The sequence below is a fragment of the Salmo trutta genome, chromosome 35 (genome assembly GCF_901001165.1).
Source record: "Salmo trutta chromosome 35, fSalTru1.1, whole genome shotgun sequence".
NCBI lineage: Eukaryota > Metazoa > Chordata > Actinopteri > Salmoniformes > Salmonidae > Salmo > Salmo trutta.
In genome coordinates, this window is record NC_042991.1 from 19,903,911 (window position 1) to 19,927,860 (window position 23,950).

The 23,950-nt window shown below is 42.6% G+C and overlaps 3 protein-coding genes across 4 annotated transcripts in view; 1 reads left to right on the forward strand and 2 right to left on the reverse strand.

The window, feature by feature from the left end:
* Positions 1–7,596: 7,596 nt before the first annotated feature.
* LOC115174361 (C-type lectin domain family 11 member A-like) lies at positions 7,597–9,725 on the reverse strand. The gene is made up of 4 exons (XM_029732889.1): positions 9,430–9,725; positions 9,025–9,121; positions 8,737–8,928; positions 7,597–8,605 (listed from the first exon to the last, which is right to left on the reverse strand). The coding sequence occupies exons 1-4, from the start codon at positions 9,538–9,540 to the stop codon at positions 8,205–8,207; spliced, it is 801 nt and encodes a 266-aa protein (XP_029588749.1). The 5' UTR covers positions 9,541–9,725; the 3' UTR covers positions 7,597–8,204.
* A 613-nt stretch (positions 9,726–10,338) lies between these two features.
* On the reverse strand, positions 10,339–12,649 carry LOC115174817 (uncharacterized protein C1orf198 homolog). Its single transcript, XM_029733738.1, has 4 exons — positions 12,286–12,649; positions 11,804–11,854; positions 11,020–11,688; positions 10,339–10,863 (listed from the first exon to the last, which is right to left on the reverse strand). Exons 1-4 carry the CDS (start codon positions 12,589–12,591, stop codon positions 10,807–10,809), a joined length of 1,083 nt encoding a protein of 360 aa, XP_029589598.1. The 5' UTR covers positions 12,592–12,649; the 3' UTR covers positions 10,339–10,806.
* Positions 12,650–14,707: 2,058 nt separating this feature from the next.
* LOC115174818 (cation-independent mannose-6-phosphate receptor-like) overlaps positions 14,708–23,950 on the forward strand; it is a 34,657-nt gene continuing 25,414 nt past the window's right edge. For both annotated transcript variants that reach the window (XM_029733739.1, XM_029733740.1), the window contains exons 1-6: positions 14,708–14,941; positions 15,584–15,723; positions 18,176–18,300; positions 18,781–18,879; positions 19,934–20,066; positions 23,809–23,920. In XM_029733739.1, the coding sequence (XP_029589599.1) occupies positions 14,802–14,941; positions 15,584–15,723; positions 18,176–18,300; positions 18,781–18,879; positions 19,934–20,066; positions 23,809–23,920 (749 nt within the window). In that variant the 5' untranslated portion in view covers positions 14,708–14,801. The remainder of the gene's footprint in view (positions 14,942–15,583; positions 15,724–18,175; positions 18,301–18,780; positions 18,880–19,933; positions 20,067–23,808; positions 23,921–23,950) is intronic.

The following is a 23,950-nucleotide window of genomic DNA, read 5'->3' on the forward strand; positions in this document are numbered from 1 at the left end:
GGTGTAACTGAGCCAGGTTTGTAGGCCTCCTTGCTCAAACATGCTTTTTCAGTTCTGCCCACAAATTGTCTATAGGATTGAGGTCAGGGCTTTGTGATGGCCACTCCAATACCTTGACTTTGTTGTCTTTAAGCCATTTTGCCACAACTTTGGAAGTATGCTTGGGGTCATTGTCCATTTGGAAGACCCATTTGCGACCAAGCTTTAACTTCCTGACTGATGTCTTGAGATGTTGCTTCAATATCCACCTAATTTTCCTACCTCATGATGCCATCTATTTTGTGAAGTGCACCAGTCCTTCCTGCAGCAAAGCACCCCCACAACATGATGCTGCCACCCCCGTGCTTTACGGTTGGGATGGTGTTCTTCGGCTTACAAGCCTCCCCCTTTTTCCTCCAAACATAACAATGGTCATTATGGCCAAACAGTTATATTTTTGTTTCATCAGACCAGAGGGACAAAAAGTACGATCTTTGTCCCCATGTGCAGTTGCAAACCGTACTCTGGCTTTTTTATGGCGGTTTTGGAGCAGTGGCTTCTTCCTTGCTGAGCAGCCTTTCAGGTTATATCGACATAAGACTCGTTTTACTGTGGATATAGATACTTTTGTACCCGTTTCCTCCAGCATCTTCACAGGGTCCTTTGCTGCTGTTCTAGGATTGATTTGCCCTTTTCGCACCAAAGTGCGTTCATCTCCAGGAGATAGAATGCGTCTCCTTCCTGAGCGGTATGACGGCTGTGTGATCTCATGGTGTTTATACTTGGGTACTATTGTTTGTACAGATGAACGTGGTACCTTCAAGTGTTTGGAAATTGCTCCCAATGATGAACCAGACTTCTGGAGGTCTGCAATTATTTCTTAAGTCTTGGCTGATTTCTTTTGATTTTCCCATGATGTCAAGCAAACAGGCACTGAGTTTGAACGTAGGCCTAGAAATACATCCACAGGTACACCTCCAATTGACTCAAATGATGTCAATTAGCATATCAGAAGCTTCTAAAGCAATGACATCATTTTCTGGGATTTTCCAAGCTGTTTAAAGGCACAGTCAACATAGTGTATGTAAACTTCTGACCCACTGGAATTGTGATACAGTGAATTATAAGTGAAATAATCTGTCTGTAAATAATTGTTGAAAAAATTACTTGTGTCATGCACAAAGTAGATGTCCTAACCGACTTGCCAAAACTATAGTTTGTTAACAAGAAATTTGAAAAACAAGTTTTAATGACTCCAACCTAAGTGTTTGTAAACTTCCGACTTCAACTCTATATCGCCACCTGCAACAGAATATCATTTGTATGTCTCTAGCGTTAGCGCAATGACTGGAAGTCTACTGGAACGTTAGCATGCTAACTGTTCCTCTTCATCCGACTCTGGGGAAGTAGATAAAAGGCTTCATTGCAAAATGTTGAACTATCCCTTTAATATAGTGTAAATTACACGTTTCTTTTTAGGTGTGCCGTCTGTCTCAGTGATAATTTTCCGGATGGAAAACTATTTCAGTGTCAATTTGAAGGAAACAACCAAATAGAAGGCAGTAAAGATATTGAACTATATATATATATATATATATATATATATATATATATATATATATTATCATAATCTTTGAGAACTAACAATCAAATAAAAGCTAGACAGTCAGCGAGGTTCCCCCACCCAAAAAAAGAAACAGGCATTCAGGGCACATGCCATTGATTTTGTTAAAATGTTTGAGCAGAGGAACACAGCATTAGCCATGGATAAAATGCAAAAAATGGCAGGAAATTAGATTTAAAACTGAATAAAATGTATCTCAGCTCAATGCCAAAATATGTAGAATTCTTTGAAATGTGCTTCAGAAGTGCAACATTTTCTCTCAGCTCAAGAAAAAAAAAATGATTGCAGAAAATTTGCTGTACAACAGCATAATACACTCTAAGCCACCAATATACTTTTCTAGCTAATAGACTATGTTACAGTTTATGCTTCCTCTTCCAATGAACTGTGAGAAGGTCAAAATAATGAAACTGTTCACCAAATCTATTCATTTTAAAATGTTGATTACTTCCACTTGCCATTATCAATCATATTTTCTAACATATGATGGGGATCCCTGGATAGCCAGTTTTCCTGGGAAAGAAAAGTTTGAAAACCCCTGGCCTACAGAACATGTTCTAAAAGTAGAACAATGTGATCAGGGATTAATAATTTAGCAATAGGGGAACTAAACTCTGTCATGCATTCGTCAGGACTGTCATTTGCACAATCAGCTACATTGTTTATTTGTCATTCTGCAGGTTCCATTGAAGATTTTGTCCCAAATAAAATTACAACTTTATTTGGATTAATGGCCTGTGGTGCCAACTTCTATAAAAGGTGGGTGTGTGTTAAAGACTTTTGGCCTACTTTAGTTTCAGTTTCTTTCTCTCCTTTGGTGGCAGATATTCAGTCCAAACTTTTTGTTCACATTTGTTAGTATTGGTGTGAAGAAGAAGAGCGAGGCTGAAGACCTGTGGAATAAGTATTTTCAGTGAGTTTGGAGAGCAAACACCAGAGAACTGCCTTACTCAATCTGCAAACTATTAGTCTTTTAGGAGAAGAAAAACTTTATTTTGACAATGACACTTCTCTCCCCCAATTTTTTACCAGCCATGCCAAGGTGCAAGAGCAAGTAGAGGAGCTCCTGCAGTTGGAGGTTAGACTTCCATTCTACACAATGGTCTATTATCTGTGATTTCAGGTGAACTTTTGGCATGACTTGAGAGATGTTGTAATAAATATGTAATAGAGATGTAATAGGTGTGTGCTCCTGCAGGAGGAATGGGATGCCTTTCTGGACCACATAGACACAGCTGAAGACAACTGACAAGCAGCTCACAGGAGGCCCAATCTCACAGAACCTGAGTGCTGATACGCCCCTCACAGATGCCAGAAGTGGAGAGTGAGTCACCATACAGTACCAGTCAAAAGTTTGGACACACCTAGTCATTCAAGGGTTTTTCTTTAGTTGTACTATTTTCTACATTGTAGAATAATAGTGAAGACATCTAAACTATGAAATAACACATATGGAAACATGTAGTAACCAAACAAATGTTTAACAAATCAAAATATATTCCTACTTAAGATACAGTATACATTAAACACACAAAATAATATTTCCTCTTTCTATGAAGAAAATTATTTATACAATGCCCAATTATTTTGGGATAGGTTTGTATAATCCATGTCCTCATTATAATTCAGATTTTGATATGATTTCAGATGGGCGCTAACTTTGTCCTGAATGAAGGCAGGAAAGTGATCCTCTCTCATCCCTGCAAGAATCCAATGGACAAGCCTGAAGTAACACAGATGGTGGCTACCATCTCGTCTGGTGCCCATCCTACTAGTTTAAAATGTAGTAGTGACTCGCTCCATCTGAGTGGACATGGCACTGAGCCCTCATTGGAAGGGCACCTCCTTGGCTTGTGTGGATGAAGACATGGCTCAAGCTTATGACCTCATGAAGAGCAGTGTCTGAATGGAACTCACAAGCCAAGAACAATCACCAGTCCTGCTGCGTGATTAGTGCTGCGCTAGTGCTATTATTCCTGACTGAATTCTATCATTGTCGATTCTAATGTTTACTGAACTTTTTATTCAATTAATTCAGATCTCAAGGATTTTTGAAGGTCCATTGCAGACATTTTTATCTCAATATCAAATAATTTCTGGGTAACAATTAAGTAACTTACTGTGATTATTTTTTACAATTTTAATTGAAAACAAAACAGCTTCTTAGCAAAATGCAATTTCTCAAGCAAGAATTTAGCTAGGACTTTTCTGGGAGTGTCACGGTTGTCGAAAGGAGAAGCGGACCAAAGTGCAGCGTGTGTGTCGTTCCACATTTTATTTATACTGTGAAACTATGCAATACATAAATAAACTGAATGACAAAAACAACAAACTGTGACACAGAGGTGTAAACATACACTACTCAAAATAATCTCCCACAAACCCAGGTGGGACAAACACCAACTTTAATATGACCTCCAATTAGAGACAACGATGACCAGCTGCCTCTAATTGGAGATAATCTCAAACAAAGCACAACATAGAAATACAAAACTAGAACAACCCAACATAGAAATACAAAACGAGAAAACCCCCCTGTCACGCCCTGACCTACTCTACAATAGAAAATAACAGCTTACTATGGTCAGGACGTGACAGTACCCCCCCCCCCCCCAAAGGTGCAGACTCCGAATGCAACTAAACAAGAAAAAAAGAGTGTAGGGAGGGTGACAAGTGTCTATGGCGGCTCTGGTGCAGTACACAGAACCTTATCATCCAGCGGATCCTCCAGCAGAGGAGGCGGCTCTGGTTCAGGGCGTAACCCCCGCTCTGCCCGCTGATCCCTCTGCTTTTGTATCACCGGACCGTGGATCATCACCGGAGGTTCTAGACTGCGGGCTGCCGCTGGAGGCTCCGGGCTGTGGGCCGTCTCAGGAGGCTCCGGGCTGCGGGCCGTCTCAGGAGGTTCCGGACTGTAAATCGTCGCCGGAAGTTCTGGACTGGGAACTGTCGCCGGAAGCTCTGGACTGGGAACTGTCACCGGAAGCTCTGGACTGGGAACTGTCACCGGAAGCTCTGGACTGGGAACTGTTGCCGGAAGCTCTGGACTGGGAATGCGCACTGGAGGCCTGATGCGTGGGACTGGCACAGGTGGCGCCAGACTGGTAACACACACCTCAGGGCGAGTGCAGGGAGCAGGAACAGGATACACCGGACTGGGCAGGCGCACTGGAGGCCTGATGCATGGGGCTGGCACAGGTGGCGCCAGACTGGTGAAACGCACCTCAGGGCAAGTGCGAGGAAAAGGCACAGGGCATACCAGGCTGGATAGACTCACTGGAGGCCGGGTACGTGGGGCAGGCACAGGATATACTGGGCCGTGGAGGTGCACTGGAGGTCTCGAGCGTAGAGCTGGCACAACCCGTCCTGGCTGGATGCTTACTTTCGCCCAGCAAACACGGGCCGCGGGCACAGGACGCACTGGGCTGTGAATACGCACTGGCGACACAGTACGCAGAGCCGGCGCAGGATATCCTGGACCGAGAAGGCGAACTGGAGACCAAGAGCGCTGAGCTGGCTCCACCCTTCCTGGCTAAATGCTCAACCTAGCTCGACAAATGCGGGGCGCGGGCACAGATCGCACCGGGCTGTGAATGCGCACTGGTGACACAGTGCGCATCACATGATGCTTGCTTCTTCCCTCGCTCCCCACGGTAAGCACGGGGAGTTGGCTCAGGTCTCCACCCTGACTCTGCCAATCTCCCCGTGTGCCCCCCCCAAATAAATTATTGGGGCTACCTCTCGGGTTTCCATTGTTGCCGTGCTAGTGCCTCATATATTCGCCGTTCATCTCTCGCAGCCTCCATCTGCTCCCTTAACTGCCGATTTTTCCCGGCCTGCCTCCAGGGTTCTCTCCCGTCCAGGATTTCCTCCCATGTCCATTTGTCCTGCTTCTCCTGGGAACGCTGCTTGGGCCTTTGGTGGTGGGAGATTCTGTCACGGTTGTCGAAAGGAGAAGGTGACCAAAGTGCAGCGTGTGTGTCGTTCCACATTTTATTTATACCGTGAAACTATGCAATACATAAATAAACTGAATGACAAAAACAACAAACCGTGACGCAGAGGTGAAAACATACACTACTCAAAATAATCTCCCACAAACCCAGGTGGGACAAACACCTACTTAAATATGACCTCCTGCCTCTAATTGGAGATAATCTCAAACAAAGCCCAACATAGAAATACAAAACTAGAACAACCCAACATAGAAATACAAAACTAGAAAACCCCCGTCACGCCCTGACCTACTCTACTATAGAAAATAACAGCTTACTATGGTCAGGACGTGACAGGGAGTGGTCTGAGAGAGGGGCCTAATTGGAGGAGCCTAATGGGAGTTGTATAACCTGAAATGGAAACCCTAGCTGTTATTGGCAGAGAGGAGGGCAAACTCTTTGTTATTGGTATATTATAAAACAGGTGGGTCTAATCGTGAATGCTGATTGGTTAAAACCGCATTCCAGCCGGTGTCTATTTCACAAGTTGCCACAGGCTAAATCTATGATGTTAAAATGCCTATTTACTCTGTCCCATCTGACTGTGCAATTCACTGTCTAATCAGCCCGGCCAGGCACTGTTTAAACTTGATCGCCACTATAAAAAGCATCTAGACACTCACATTTCTTTTAGACTAACATTCACTTTTCAACAGCAGAGATTTGTATTAACCTTGCTGTCTGTCTCTCCGACGTTTGCAACTGTTTCAATATTCAAAGTGGATCTCCAGATATTCCATAGTAATGAACGCGTTGGGATGAGACAGACAGGTAGACAGACACCTTTTCTCAGCCAGTGGAAATCATGAATCAGCATTATTTTTATGGATATATGCAAAGAACTATCAATAATAGAAAGCAGGTAAAACGAAACAAAGTGCAGCTAATTTGCTGTCTTTCCAGTTTCAGTTTGAAGTGACTGTGATAGCTGTGTTATTGGCTAGCTCCTCTGAACAACAGTGTCCAGACGAGAGAGCACATTTTCTATGCCAGGCGAAATCGTGCATCATTAGCTCATTGTTATGGATGTATCCAAATAAATGTCACTAGAAAACAGCTTAAACAGCTTAAACAAACGCAAATGCATCTACTATGCTGTTATTAACTATAAATTATCCGGCTAGCTAACAAGCAAGGGATAAGAACTCCCGAGTGGCGCAGCAGTCTAAGGCACTGCATCTCAGTGCAAGAGGCGTCACTACAGTCCCTGGTTCGAATCCAGGCTGTATCACATTCTGCCATGATTGGGAGTTCAATAGGGCGGCGTACAATTGGCCCGGCATTGTCTGGGTTTGGCCGGGGTAGGCCGTCATTGTAAATAAGAATTTGTTCTTAACTGACTTGCATAGTTAAAGGTTAAATAACATTATTTTTTTTTTTTTTTAAGAACATTGCCAGCCAGTATAGCAATGGAACATTTAGAACGAACGACTGAGTTGCGTCCATAGATACAGAACAAAAGACTGAACGACTGGGTCGCATCTCTGGCAACTGAACCAATAGAACGAACGACCAGCTCGAAGCCGGTGTTTTGGAGGATATATTGGCACGGTTCGTCTCAGGCCTGACAACACCCGTGCCAATATATCCTCCAAACACCGGCTTCTCGGGCATTATCACTTAATTAACTTATACCACCTGGTGATGTCACAATTTCATGGTATTATTCCAACCTCATAGTGTGGAAATATAAACTGAGTGTACAAAGCATTATGCTCTTTCCATGACAGACCGACCAGGTGAATTCAGGTGAAAGCTATGATCCCTTATTGATGTCACTTGTTAAATCCACTTCAATCAGTGTAGATGAAGGGGAGGAGAAAGGTTAAATAATGATTTTTCAGCCTTGAGACAGTTGAGTGCAACTCAATATTAGGACAGTGTTCTTAATGTTTTGTACAATGTGTAAAAATAACACTGGGAATCACGTTTTTGACTGCACTGCCCCTTTAAGGATAATCACTGACTTTATGAGTGAAACAAATCTGATCATGATACTGTGACAGAACATTTTCAAATATTTTATTGCCCAGTATTTGTCCTGAAACTATGCTGTTTACATTAACTGTGAAAAAGTACAGTAATAACATTGTATGCTTTTAATCATGATAAACTGAATAAATATTTTGATAATCCAGTTTTAGATTAAATATTTGATCCAAAGTATTCAGTATTCAGCCAAAGAGATTTGTATAGCTTAGAGTGAGTAATAAGTTACGTATATATTTATTTTTTCAGTGTGGACTAAGATGAGCACTGTCTGTCTGTACAGTATGTTAGGCCATGGGTTTGATACTGTTTTCTTTTTTAACAGTATGTTAAATGTGTTATGGATTATTATTCAACACAAGCACCATCAGCTAGTAAACAAAAATGTTCTTGAGTATTGAACAGTATGATATATAGATTACAACCCACTTCTTTGTGGATCAATGACATCCCCTATTGCTTTTTAAACAAACAAAAAACAAAAGATTTTACTTGAAATATATAACAAGATAGGCAACTACTCATGATAGATTATCCACTAGGTACATTTTCATCAAGCTTGGCTGGATTTGTGTTTCTGAAATGTCAGATACTGGTCAAAAGTTTGAAGAAAAGGATTAGGCATCAAACTCACAGAGGTAAGACATATTCCTGTCACAATAGTTGTCCCACCAGTCCCCATCATCTGAAGCCATGGCCACACAGTTCTCTCGCTTGCCTCCGTCCGGCTGGCTGGAGAGGAAGTGCTTGCGCCACTGGAAGTAGGTGACGCGTGTGTTGTCCTCAAACAGGTAGAGTCCCTCAGAGCGCAGGTCATTGATGCCCAGCCACACAGGCCAGTTCCCTGGATGGAAGAAAGCCTTGACGTAGTCTGCCAAGGCCTCCTGCTCCTTCCTGTCCCGAGGCATGGCCATCCTTCCACCCCACTCCAGGCACTTCTGGGCTGCCCCTGCATACGTCTCATATGTGCGGTAGACCAGATAGCACTTATACCCCACCCGTCGGCCCTTCTGACATCCTAGGAAGAGGAGGAAACATTTCACCTTTAGTTTTTCATGATTTTATAATGGTTTTTCATCCTTCCATTTTAAAACATTTGAACTATTGAGAGTAAAAAGTTCAAGGGAGGTATGCAGAGTGCAGACATACCCTCCAAGCGGCCAATCTCCTTGCGGTTCTCTTTCGTGAGGAGCGATATCTGTTGCATGGTCTCCTCTACCTCCCCGAGGGTGCCGTCCAGCCGGGACACTCTGTCCAGCAGTTGGGTCACCTTCACGTCCAGGGTGTAGTGGCCCACATTCAGTCTGTGGATGGCCTGATCCATTGCTGCCAGCCTGGACACTGTTTAAGAGAAAACCTCAGAAGTTATGTCTGACAATTCAGCAATAATTTGTACAGTGTGTAGTGTATACTTTTGTTGAGTCTGTGCAGACATACAAATATAGTTGTATGTGTTGTCAAAGTCTGAGACAGGACTGGGCTCTTGCTCCTCCGGTAAGTCTTCTCTCGCCTGTTTCCCCTGAGTCTCTGGGTCCTGAAGGAAACAGTGGGGGTAAAACATTTGCAACCAATACTCCAGCTCCTCCACTGATTTCCATTATAGTGGGACTGTTACACTAAATACATCCACTAAAAATACACTATAGTTAAAAAGACATAGAACTAGTTTAGGGGTTTCCATGCAGTAATGACAACATAATAAAAATGTTACAGTACTCTATTTGAGTTTATGTGCATCTGGAGAATTCATTCCATTCTTACTGCGCTAACAATGTGCTACTATACCGCCTTAACTGATTTTATGTCTTAGCTCAAAATCTTCAAGCGAGTACAAGTCCTCACCTCAGTTGGTGTTGCATTGAAAGGATCTCCATCTTTGGTGCCGCTGTCCAGATCAGTCAAGCTGAGTGAACACATACACAAGATGATGACTAGGATGGCTGCTATTCCCATTTTACCCTGTAATAACTTTGGTTGTCCTCGGTATCCCTCTGTCGTGCCCCCTCTCTCTCAATCTCACTCTCTCCTGTCGTTCTGACTTGTCATGGGCGGGCCTCCCCAACAACAGGAAACCTGCTTTTTCTATCACCTCCCACTTTCACGCTTTGTGTTAACAGTGCACTTTTACAGAGGTGGACCTTTGGTGGCACACATGTTCCTATTAATACAGTCCACTTTTATTACAGCGAACATGAGGATTTGCCAGTGTAAATAAATCACAGTAGTAGAGGCAGTGGTTGTGGTGAGTACATTTGCAGGGAAAATGAGAGAGTCAATGTATCCCTATGTGCTGAAGTCATGGCAGACAGGAGGAATGCCAGTTAAAATGCCACAAAAATCATACTTTCCATTCCACAGGCCCCAGGACTTGGACATGAGCTAGCTAGGTCTGCTAGGATGTCTGGGTGTGGCTACTGCCAGACACTGAAAGGTCTGAGTGTGAGGCAAAACTGAAATTTTCATACAGATTGCTGAGGATAACTGTACAACGCAAAAATAGGATGTGCAGTATCCTCCATAAGCATGTTTTTGACAGTACACTTGGAGTAACTTGACCAATACAGACATACAGTACATATTAGTCTGATGCTTTGCTGGTTTTAATTTTCCATTTTATCAGGGTCTGCTCAGACGTTCATTCTCTATTTGTATATTTGTGAGATGTTCTCAATTGAACCAATATCTCTGCTGCCACATTGTGGACTGATATTGTCACTGAATCAAAAAAAAATGACAATCCCAGAACAATGACTTCATTCTGTATAATTTATTTGCTTTGAATCTAGGTTTTCAAAATGTATGAGTGCAATATAGCATACAGTAAATATAATTTACATACAAAATTCTGTAAAATAGTACTCTCTTGTAATGTAAAATGGTTGTAGATCTATATTGCAAGTGGTATAAATCACTTAACATGCTGGCTTTCTAAACATACCGCTTTGAGTGCTTCTCATTAGTGTACACTACAGTAATGCTTAGCACTAGTACGAGGTCAGAGTAATAAAGGTAAAGGTAACAGCTGGAGGGTGTGGGTTCTGGCAGTGGGGAATCAAAAGCATACGTAGTGAGATATGCCATAAAAAGCCATTTAAGATAAATAGACATGGTCAGTTCAATTGTTGGCTTTCCTTAATACATGTATTAAAATGGTCATCACAATGGTCCTTCTAGTGTTGAGTTGATTCAGTCACTCAATGGTGTTACTTGAAGCCGCTGTTACCAGTTGTCAAGAAAGTCAAATCCGGTCTTCAGGACGTTACTGCTGGTATTAAGCTGGTAGGAGAAAAAAATAACATTCAATTAGAACAGTACAGAACACAACATGAAGTAAATGTACTATGTAACAACATGTAATACAGAGTAATTAGACTGTTACTACACAGGTAAATGCTGTTGCCAATCAGTATCAAACCACAATTGGTTGTTCACCTGAGCGAAGGTGGGACTGGTGGCCAGTTGCGACTCAGACTGAGCAGCAGCCTTCTCCTCTCTGTCTCTGGCAGTGTTGCCTGAGCGGGCAGGGGAATTGGTGGGCAGCCCCGGGGATTTATTGACCAGCCCTGGAGTGAAGAAGTCCTCCACTGTGTTGATGACTGAGGGGAGGGTGCTCTGAGCGTGCTCCCAGCCAGCCACAGTGGATGACACACTGATAAGAGCAGGGGTAGGAGTCACACTCATAGGGGTCACACTTATGGCTGCTGGGGGTGGGACACCGATGGGCACAGGGGGAGGAGGCGCAGGCGGCCTGGAGGATCTCTGCGAGGTCACCCGTAGCGGGGGTGGGGTCTCCTCTGCCTCCTTGGGGGTGGGCTCCTGACGAAGGTAGGAGGGCAGTGGCTTCTCCCCCTTCTCCAGGGACTTAATTTGGCTGGGGGTTAGGGATTGGAAGTCTGTCTGTTCACCCTCCAGCCTGGATCTCTCAGCACTGATCTTCCAGAAGGAGGAGGACTCCTCTTTCCTGCCCAGGCCGAGGCTCTCGCCATTGGACACCTTGCTCAGCTGGCTGCTCTGGGTGACATTAGTTGGCTTGTAGTTAGCTGTTGAAGAGGAGATGCCCTGCACAGATTCACCTGTTGTCAGGCTGAAGTCCAACTGGCTCTGTAAAGAGAGAGGAGATACTGTGTTGACCGAAAATAAAATGTGTACTGTAGCTACATCAATTTAAGGTAACATTGTGAATGGTAGAATACAACATGGGCACAGTCATACACACCTTGGTCTCCCAGGAAAATGGGGCAGAGTGCTCATCTTGCCAAGTTATGTCCTGAAATTGAACAAAAACTGATGTTTTCATCAAAGTGTGATGATTAGTGACAAACCACTACTCTCTTCACATGCAGAAACACTCTGCCACAGCCAGGTTAATGGACTATAGGACTATACTAGCTGGCTGAGTGTTTTGATAATCCAGTGAATCAATTGACAGTAAAACAAAAATAGCTAGTTTCCCAGATTTTCCAAATCAGACAGAGCATGTTATCATACAAATGCCCATCCGTATATACCATGGGGAAGACCATGGGGAAGACCATGTTGAAAAGTGCCATCTGATCCATCTCGATCTCTTGCATTGTTTTGTTACTGGTATGACGTTTACCAGCCCAAATCTCGGTCGTGAATCATGCGAGAAAACGTAGATCATTCTATATGAAATAGATATGTGGCTACCAATGCAAATCGGGTAAAGTTCCATACCTCAACACCAAAATGGACAATTTTCTGTCCGGTCTGAATGAGCAATTTAGGATAACAAATGACTTCTTCTCGGTCAACCTTATGCATAGCATATCGAGCACGAATATGCGGATCCATCATTCCATTGTCGATGGCGCTGTCTTGTTCATTCGGTGTCATTTTCTCCCAATCGGGTCCATGTCTCTCCTTGATGTTCTCCCTTTCTTGCATTATTTTCCTGGCCATGGAGTTAATGGAAGAGAAATACTCCAACTTTTTCTGCTCCATCCTATGGCCATCGGCCCCTGCCATAGTCGCAGCAGCCATTTTTCGACCAGCTGTACAGCATTCCTGAGCGTTGAAAGGGAGCGGTCATTGATGACGTACGAATGTGAAGATGATGGGCGCGTTCCTCTGCCTAGGTGTTGCTGACTCATGCCAAATATTACAACGCCTGATTTGGTAGCTATTTTAAGAATCAACTAACACCATCAAATGTTATAACAACCAAGATAACGGGGAACTCACCGAAAAAGAATGTGGTCAAATGATGACGTCAGTCATCTTCAGGTCGGAAAGTTGGAGCTCTAGAAAGATGCCCGAGTTTCCAACTTGGAATTCCCAGTTGGGTGGCCTTTAAAAATATTTTTCCCCAGTCGGAGATAGTTTTTCCCCCCGAGTTCCCAGTTGTCTTGAACAGACTAAAGTCATACATCTGAGATTTCCGAGTTCCCAAATGATTTGAACGCGGCATCGGTCAGTCTATGACACAGTCGACGACTTAGCCGTAATCATTGGTTGATGCAACAACGTCTGAGCAGGGGAACGCGACCACTCATTTCACTCATGTGCAGCCATATAATTAGAATAGGCTACTATAATGTTCATGAACCTTCTTATGATGGGATAAAGGTCAGACATCTTCGTCAGGGAGTTGGTCAAGCACAATGATTTATATAAACCCTGGATTGTTGATGCTATGTATTGGCCACCGAGAGGCTTTGAAGCCACTGATCGATCACGTAAGCACTCCCTAGTATGAGCAGTCCTCCATAGGAGTTAATGGAAATCTACAGTATTTAAATGAAATGTTTCAAGGACAAAATTCCATGTATTTAAGTATTTTTGTTGTAGTGGGGACAGTAACATTAGTACTCTCAAAAATATATACTTTAAAGAAAATGTTTTTTGTATATTTATTCATGTTAAATGTGTGTTTAGCTAACATAATATCATTTAAAAGTATGCATTAAGTGCCTGTAAAAGAATAAACGTGTCAAAAACGAATGTAGACATTAATAAACGCTTTTTACAATTGAGGAGGAGTGATGATGGCTGCATGTTGGCTTCAATACAGCTCCCCCTCTTAGTCATCAAGGGTTTATACACACTACTGGTCAACCATGGTTTGCCAGTGCTATGATAAGATTACCCAAAGTCCTACAGATGGCGATATTGAGTTATTTCATTTTACCGTCCAAATGGAATGTATGCAGCCAGCTATACACTCCTATCATCCATTAAGGCTGCAAAGGAGTCGATTTCCTCCTTTAACTCGATTTAATTAATGGCTCACAGTTGGGGAAATATCAGGGGAAATGCTTACGGTCTTAATAAAACAAAGATTTCCACCACCATTTTCTGACAACTTCCGGATGTTGCACACCGACAGTGTCATTGCATTTTGGTACACCAGAGGTACATTCATTTCCAATGCAACGCTGCGATTACCTTGCAGCATTGCGCTGCATAAATTGGATTTATCGAACGTATGCAAACTGTATGCTTAGATGGCTTGACAGAAATGGTAGCAGAAGGTTAATGTTGAAATTTTGTTGCACGCATATCAAGATGATGTTGTGTACCATTCTGCGCAATAACACTGTCGGTGTGCTCAAGGCGTAACCCTGACTGAAGTGCACTACAACATCAGGAAGTAGCATTAGCCACCCTAGCGTGGTGGTGGAAAAATCCAAGTGAACACTCCTCCAACTCATAATTATGACTAGGAAACTCGGGTATGATCTCTGGACCCTGATCTTTCCCACATTCTGAAATCTGACATCACCTACCAGGGCGGCAGGTAGCCCATCAAACTAAAGGTCGCTAGTGAGCAAGGCACTTAAACCTAATTAATGTTGCAGTTGATAATGGCGAACCCTGGCCTGGCCATGACCACACTGTCTGAGGGTGTCTCTGGGAGAGTGGGCTATGCAAAAAATCGATTTCCAATAGGAGAAATATAAGCACCCACCAAATTATTATTTGGCAGAATGGTTATTGCGTTCCATTCGTGCTCCGAGGCACTTGAACGCTCCAAGTCGTTCCTCTGAAGTAGACAAGTCGTTCCTCCAATCACTCCGTCATAACGTGAACGCGTTGTTCACGATGACTCATGGAAGGTCATGCCACGTGACGTCTTCTATCATGTGTTCAGTTTGTCATGTGATTCACCCAGTTCCTGCTAAGACTACCAGCGGACTTTTGCTGTATCATGTCGGACATAGTGCTCTAGTTTATAATACTGGATACAAAACATGCACTCGCTTTGCAATTGTAACAAGGCTGTGCCTTGGAAAACAGTAATGTTACTTGTTTCGATCACAACGGTCTTGGTTACATTTCCCTCCGGCACAGCGGGTTCTGATGTCAGCCTCTGGTACCAAGACCTCTGCAGGTATAGTATGGAGGCACCGCTCACTCGCGCATTCTCATGACAGTAAAGAAGAGGGTATAAAGCTTCTATGGAAATGGGAAGGGTATTTAGCAACAAACGCAGCTTATACATTTCATTTAGAGTGGTACAGAACAATGATATACATATGAGGATGGAAACAGTATTGTGTCTCCATTGTCAGATGCTCCTCATCTGCCGTAGCCCCTGAACCTGGTTTTACAAGGCAGTTGTTTGGATAGAAAGGTGGTGTGTAGTCAGTTGGCTGACCGCGGTATTTATCCAGAGACTCTACTTGTGAGAACATACGGCTTAAAATAGAACTGGCATCTGGAAGAGGTCGGTGGATAGACAGAAGCGTCACGAGTTGTTTGTTTGGAAAGAAAATTGTAGGCTAATGTTATGTACTAGGTTAAAATAATAGCCATATGGTGATTAATTTCTGAGTCATGAAAACGTTGCTGTGATCATATTTGGAACTGCATATTCATGTTTTTTTTTTTTACTATGTTTTTTGAGGACGCATAGATAACTAAACAGTACAATGTTTATGTTTTATGTAAACATTGAGATGGTGTGAATGATTGCAAATGTATTTCAACAACTATTATATATTTTTTCTTCTTCTGTCTCCTTGTCCTACAGTTACAAATGGGAGGCTATAGACCAAGACAACAAAGTAAAATACACACTGAAGCTCTGTGACTCCTCACCTCACACCGGATGTGGGGCCGGCAGTGCTGTCTGTGCCAACAACCTCACCAGTCAAAATAACCAGTCAGTGGGTGAGTATAGTTAGGGACAAGTGTTTTCCCTGACAATGTGACCTGGTCAGTACCAACTGGGCACTGGCCCTTGTAACCTATTACAAGGCTCTGGAGTTTTTCCCAGTCTGGTAACTTATGCTCATGGAAAACTATTGGCCCTAATTCCAGTACAGGGCCCTGCCGCTGTTAGGAGGATGTGCTAAGGGTTCATTAAGTGAGGTTGGCATCTGATGATCTGGCCTGCTGATAAGGCAGAATGTTTTGCTGCTGTAGAATAGATCACTGTAGTAGATGCTGCTGCCAGGACACAGTGGGAGTCAGCAATAACACCATAAGCACCCCGAAGTAAGGATGGGCCTGAAAGGATTCCAGTCAGATGCCAGTCAAGTCAATGTCCATTGATTCAGTTGATTTGTTTCAGTGAGGTGTTGGTTTGATGCTGTTTCGTGAAGAGACACAATTTGTTATAAAATACAAAGTTTGCATTATGATTTGGTGAAAGGTCACTGATTAGGGTCTGGTCAGTCAAAACAAAACTTAAAAAGGTAGACAAACTTTTACTGGGAGTTTATCTTATCAAACTGTTCTTCAATGATGACACATTTTCTAGTACTATTTGGTAAGGTATGTCATTAAAATCCCCCAACTGAAAAACAGGAGCCTTATCCTGAGCTTTTGCTGTAAACAGAGGAAGCACTGATATCAAACTAACTGAATCGCACTTAATACTTGGCTTTGCTTCACTTTAGTGCTGACGTAGCTAAGCATTTCAGAGAAGTGGTTTTCCTTGTCAAATATAGGCTAGCTGTTTTGGCTATACATCTTTTGTGGTTTACCTGGACTTATTCATCATTTTTTAAGCTCAAATGAATCTGCGTTGTAACGTGGCCATGTCAGAGAACAGGGCTACTGGACTAGACTATTCCATAACATGATCATCACGACAAGTCCCGGCCCGGGACACTTGGCAATGACCTTCACTCATTGCCTAATCTGTGTTTTGGTCGCGCTCTGGGTGAAACAAAGTCAGGTTATGATTAAAGTCTACATGAGAGAAATGCCTGCAGCTGGTATTACACCCTGGGCTCAACTCAACAAGCTCTGACTGTCAGAGTGGGATAGGAAGGGGCACTTGTGACAGATCTAATGCTGATAACTAGCAACTAACCAATGTCTTTTGTGTTGGAATAATCAAAGGAGGTTAAAGGTGAACCAGAGGAGCTGCCTGTTCACATGACTGTGCCTTTACGCTATGATAAGCATGGAACAGACAATTTGCAATCATAGAATTGCTCACACAGCTTTCCTCTGAATTCAACCAGGCTGCTTGCATGCAGGCAATTGACCTTGCATAATATGTGTTTGAATCTTCCAGGTCACCTCTATTGTTTAGTAATTTATGTTACTGGGTCAGCTGAGTAGCAATTTCTCATCTCCAGGTTCTGCTGAATAGCTTTCATTTAGGCCATATATATATATATATGTATGTATATGTATGTATATGTGTGTGTGTATGTATGTATGTATGTATGTATGTATACATACATACATTTAGCAGACGCTTTTATCCAAAGCGACTTAGTCATGCATGCATACTGTAGATATCTAATGATATAAGAGTAATAAAGCACGGTGCATGAAGGGAATTAAAATAGGACTTGTGTGACAGTGTTCACTAACACAGCAGTGGATTCAGTCTCTGGTCAAAATACAGTAAAATCAATGAAAGCTAATAGCAGTGTCTGTTTATTCAGTGCTATCTGGACAAGCGATAGTAAAATATAAATGCCCTACTTATCATTACATAAAGCTTTGCTGTTGGTGCTGCACCCTAAACCTTTTTACCTCACTCTGAGAAGATGTTTTTTGCTGTGCAAAGCAGTTAGTCCTTGCTGGATTCTGCCGCTTCAAAACACAATAACAGAAACCCCAGCCAATGTGGTTAGCGGGGAAAATACAGTGTCTTTGAGGTAATAACTGGTCAGAAAGTTTGTTCTCTCTGCTCTGTTCTCTCTCTCTCTCTCTCTGGTTGGAGTTTAGCTGTAACTGTAAGTATGGAGCCTGCCCAGGCGCCAGGCTGTTGGCAGAGCAGACAGAGACAGGCAGTGTTGTCCAGTAGGTCATGCTCCCATGCTGTTTATCTGTCTGGACTGTACATGGCCAGACAGCTCAGCAGAAAAATGGCCTCGACTACTAACCCTTCCAGACCCTGTGCCGTAATGCTTTGACCCCACCGCTGTAGGGACTGGGAGATTTGGTGGAGGCTTCAGATTCAGCTGAAACCTGTATTAATCATCCGCTAGAAACCACAAGGAAGGTTTAAGGTTTTAGTGAATTGTTGAGTTTGTTTTGCAGGGAGTGCATGGTTCAGCATCGCGTACTGACACAAATTCTTAAACAATTCTATTAATTGTCTCAGCATTTGCATGTTTAAGAGGCATGCTTCTCACTCATCCACTTCTATTTCCAGGTGATCTGTCCTTAAAGAAGGTGACTGGGAGCAGCGTGATAGATTTCAACAGCACTGAGAAGTGCCCAGGCGGTAGCGATACTAATGTCCAGAGCAGCATCAGTTTCCAGTGTGGGAAGACTATGGTAAGTCACCAGTAGCACCTGTCATTACAAATGAAGAGTAGTCATGGGGAAATGTATCTATTGGAAGCTGCTTATGAATTTCCTGTCAAACCACACTTGTGGGTTTTAGGTAGAGAATAATTTCATCACAAAGCGTTGTTCTTTGTCAGTCTGGTGGTGTAATGAAACTGCAACCACTCTGTTGTGGTTTCTTTATTTCAACATTTGAAGTTCAATTGAGAAACATATTAACTATCATACAGTGCTCTCCTGTCTTTTATAAAAAACAATACAAGGCCTGCTTGTTGATAAGTGTGACCATGTGATTGCAGGAGCGTTGCAGTGAACAAACACAGTAATCATGCTGCCAGTCCAGTTTCTCAAGTAGTGACTTCCTTGTAGGCCGTCACAGCCACGTCTACTGTAGCAGTTATGAGATGAAGTAAACGGTCAGGTCATACAGTATGTCAACTTGAACTATATTTGTGCTCTTACCCCCAGGGAACACCAGAGTTTGTCGCTGTGGCCCAGTGTGTTCATTATTTTGAATGGAGAACATATGCAGCCTGCAAAAAGGATAAATACAAGCCCAATAAAGAGGTATGTCTGAATTGTGGTCTGCAGCTGTCAGGGCAGGATGTGTGTATGTCACCCATTTGTGGTGCGTGTGTGTGCAGACGCGTGTGACTCAGTGGCAGTGTGTAAGGCATCGGTGGTCCCACTGTGTGGGGGGGGTGAGTATGTGATGAGCACATTCACACTGTGGAAAATCACGAGTTCTCAGAAAGTCCTTTGCTACCTCTTGTTTCAAGAAAAAAAATGAATAGAATAAAGGAAATGTTTAATTTAAATGTAAAGTCATTCCAATATTACACTGAGTAAAGAAAACAAAACATGCTCTTTCCATGACAACCCTTATGATGTCACTTGTTAAATCCACTTCAAATCATTGTAGATGATAGGGAGGACACAGGTTAAAGAAGGATCTTTAAGACTTCAGACAATTGAGACATGGTTTGTGTATGTGTGCCATTCAAGTGTGAATAGACAAAATATTTAAGTGCCTTTGAACGGGGTATGGTAGTAGGTCCAAGGCGCACCGGTTTGTGTCAAGAACTGCAACACTTCTGGGTTTTTCACCCTCAACAGTTTCCTGTGTGTATCAAGAATGGTCCACCACCCAAAGGACATCCAGCCTATTTGACGCAACAGTGGGAAGCATTTTAGTCAACATGAGCCAGCATCCCTTGGGCGGCAGGTAGCCTAGCATTGGGCTAGTAACTTATCGGTCGCTAGTTCGAATCCCCGAGCCAACAAGTTGAACAATTGGTCAATGTGCCCTTGAGCAAGGCACTTAACTTTAATTGCTCCTCTAAGTTGCTCTGGATAAGAGAGTCTGCTAAATGACTAAAATGTCAAATGTAAATGAACGCTTTCGACACCTTTAGAGTCCATGCCCTGATGAATTGAGGTTTTTCTGAGGGCAAAAGGGGGGGAGGGTGCAATTCAATATTAGGAAGGTGTTCCTAATGTTTGGTATAATCAGTGTATATTGGATTTCAGTTACAGTAGGTACCAGTCCAGAACAAACTGAAAATAGAAGACGATCAATCCTGGGATGTTGTAATTCTTTACTCTTTCTATCTGTGTCTAGGTCCCTTGCTATGTCTTTGACACGGATGGGAAAAAGCATGACCTGAACCCACTCATCAAACTCACAGATGGTTACCTGGTGGACGACTCGGATGATGAAGTTGACTTTTATATTAACATATGCAGAAGCCTAAGTGAGTTTCTTTACTGTACTCAATTGTTTTATGATTAAGAAATTATACTGTACAGTATCAGTTCAGTGATACTGTTTACTATTCTGTGAATAATAGGGTATAACAATTTAAATCATGAATCTATTTCAGTGGCCTTTAGCATATATGTATATTATGTGTGTGTGTACGTGTGTGTACATACATACATACATACATACATACATACATACAGTGAGGGGAAAAAAGTATTTGATCCCCTGCTGATTTTGTACGTTTGCCCACTGACAAAGAAATGATCAGTCTATAATTTTAATGGTAGGTTTATTTTAACAGTGAGAGACAGAATAACAACAACAAAATCCAGAAAAACGCATGTCAAAAATGTTATAAATTGATTTGCATTTTAATGAGGGAAATAAGTATTTGACCCCCTCTCAATCAGGAAGATTTCTGGCTCCCAGGTGTCTTTTATACAAGTAACGAGCTGAGATTAGGAGCACACTCTTAAAGGGAGTGCTCCTAATCTCAGTTTGTTACCTGTATAAAAGACACCTGTCCACAGAAGCAATCAATCAATCAGATTCCAAACTCTCCACCATGGCCAAGACCAAAGAACTCTCCAAGGATGTCGGGGACAAGATTGTAGACCTACACAAGGCTAGAATGAGCTACAAGACCATCGCCAAGCAGCTTGGTGAGAAGGTGACAACAGTTGGTGCGATTATTCGCAAATGGAAGAAACACAAAAGAACTGTCAATCTCCCTCGGCCTGGGGCTCCATGCAAGATCTCACCTTGTGGAGTTGCAATGATCATGAGAACGGTGAGGAATCAGCCCAGAACTACACGGGAGGATCTTGTCAATGATCTCAAGGCAGCTGGGACCATAGTCACCAAGAAAACAATTAGTAACACACTACGCCGTGAAGGACTGAAATCCTGCAGCGCCTGCAAGGTCCCCCTGCTCAAGAAAGCACATATACATGCCCATTTGAAGTTTGCCAATGAACATCTGAATTATTCAGAGGACAACTGGTGAAAGTGTTGTGGTCAGATGAGACCAAAATGGAGCTCTTTGCCATCAACTCATCTCAATGTGTTTGGAGGAGGAGGAATGCTGCCTATGACCACAAGAACACCATCCCCACCGTCAAACATGTAGGTGGAAACATTATGCTTTGGGGGTGTTTTTCTGCTAAGGGGACAGGACAACTTCACTGCATCAAAGGGACGATGGACGGGGCCATGTACCGTCAAATCTTGGGTGAGAACCTCCGTCCCTCAGCCAGGGCATTGAAAATGGGTCGTGGATGGGTATTCCAGCATGACAATGACCCAAAACACACGGCCAAGGCAACAAAGGAGTGGCTCAAGAAGAAGCACATTAAGGTCCTGGAGTGGCCTAGCCAGTCTCCAGACCTTAATCCCATAGAAAATCTGTGGAGGGAGCTGAAGGTCGAGTTGCCAAACGTCAGCCTCGAAACCTTAATGATTTGGAGAAGATCTGCAAAGAGGAGTGGGACTAAATCCCTTCTGAGATGTGTGCAAACCTGGTGGCCAACTACAAGAAACGTCTGACCTCTGTGATTGCCAACAAGGGTTTTGCCACCAAGTACTAAGTCATGTTTTGCAGAGGGGTCAAATACTTATTTCCCTCATATAAAATGATTTCCATTTTAATTATTTTTGACATGCGTTTTTCTGGATTCTTTTGTTGTTATTCTGTCTCTCACTGTTCAAATAAACCTACCATTAAAATTATAGACTGATCATTTCTTTGTCAGTGGGCAAACGTACAAAATCAGCAGGGGATCAAATACTTTTTTCCCTCACTGTACATACAGTTGAAGTTGGAAGTTTACATACACCTTAGCCAAATACATTTAAACTCAGTTTTTCACAATTCCTGACATTTAATTCTAGTAAAAATTCCCTGTCTTAGGTCAGTTAGGATCACCACTTTATTTTAAGAATGTGAAATGTCAGAATAATAGTAGAGAGAATTATTTCTTTCAGCTTTTATTTCTTTCGTCACATTCCCAGTGGGTCAGACGTTTACATACACTCAATTAGGATTTGGTAGCATTGCCTTTAAATTGTTTAACTTGGGCCAAACGTTTCGGGTAGCCTTCCACAAGCTTCCCACAACAAGTTGGGTGAATTTTGTCCCATTCCTCCTGACAGAGCTGGTGTAACTGAGTCAGGTTTGTAGGCCTCCTTGGTCGCACACACACTTTTTCAGTTCTGCCTACAAATTTTCTATAGGATTGAGGTCAGGGCTTTGTGACGGCCACTCCAATACCTTGACTTTGTTGTCCTTAAGCCATTTTGCCACAATTTTGGAAGTATGCTTGGGGTCATTGTCCATTTGGAAGACCCGTTTGCGACCAAGCTTTAACTTTCTGACTGATGTCTGGAGATGTTGCTTCAATATTTCCAACGTAATTTTCCTACCTCATGATGCCATCTATTTTGTGAAGTGCACCAGTCCCTCCTGCAGCAAAGCACCCCCACAACATGATGCTGCCACCCCTGTGCTTCATGGTTGGGATGGTGTTCTTCAGCTTGCAAGCCTCCCCCTTTTTTCTCCAAACATAACGATGGTAATTTATGGCCAAAGAGTTCTATTTTTGTTTCATCAGACCAGAGGACATTTCTCCAAAAAGTACGGTCTTTGTCCCCATGTGCAGTTGCAAACCGTAGTCTGGCTTTTTTATGGTGGTTTTGGAGCAGTGGCTTCTTCTTGCTGAGCGGCCTTTCAGGTTATGTCGATATAGGTCTCGTTTTTCTGTGGATATAGATACTTTTGTACCTGTTTCCTCCATCATCTTCACAAGGTCCTTTGCTGCTGTTCTGGGATTGACTTAAACTTTTCGCACCAAAGTATGTTCATCTCTAGGAGACAGAACGCGTCTCCTTCCTGAGCAGTATGACGGCTGCATGGTCCCATGGTGTTTATATTTGCGCACTATTGTTTGTACAGATGAACGTGGTACCTTCAGGCATTTGGAAATTGCTCCCAAGGATTAACCAGACTTGTGGAGGTCTACAATTGTTTTTCTGAGGTCTTGGCTGATTTCTTTTGATTTTCCCATGATGTCAAGCAAAGAGGCACTGAGTTTGAAGGTAGGCCTTGAAATACATTCACAGGTACACCTCCAATTGACTGAAATTATGTCAATTAGCCTATCTAAAGCCATGACATAATTTTTGGGGAATTTTCCAAGCTGTTTAAAAGCACAGTCAACTCAGTGTATGTTAACTTCTGACCCACTGGAATTGTGATACAGTGAGTTAAAGTGAAATAATCTGTCTGTAAACAATTGTTGGAAAAATTACTTGTCATGCACAAAGTAGATGTCCTAACCGACTTGCCAAAACTAGTTTGTTAATTAACAAGAAATTTGTGGAGTGGTTGAAAAATGAGTTTTAATGACTCCAACCTAAGTGTATGTCAACTTCCGACTTCAACTGTGTGTGTGTGTATATATATATATATATATATATATATATATATATATATATATATATATATATATATATATATATATATATATATATATATATATATATATATATATATATATAAATAAATAAATAAATAAATAAATAAATAAATAAATAAAGCGTAAGGTTTGCTCAAGGGCACATCAACAGATTTTTCACCTAGTCAACTCAGGGAATCGAACCAGAAACCTTTTCGGTTACTGGCCCAACACTCTTAATCCCTAGGCTAATTCATCTTACCTCTGCCACCTCTACAGACCGACCAGAGAGCCCCTGCCCCGCAGGCTCTGCTGCCTGTTTGACCACCAGCAACGGCTCTTTCAGCATGGGCCTACCAACTACCCAGCTAGAGCTGATCTCCAAGGACCGGTACAGCCACACTAAAGCCATACATAAACA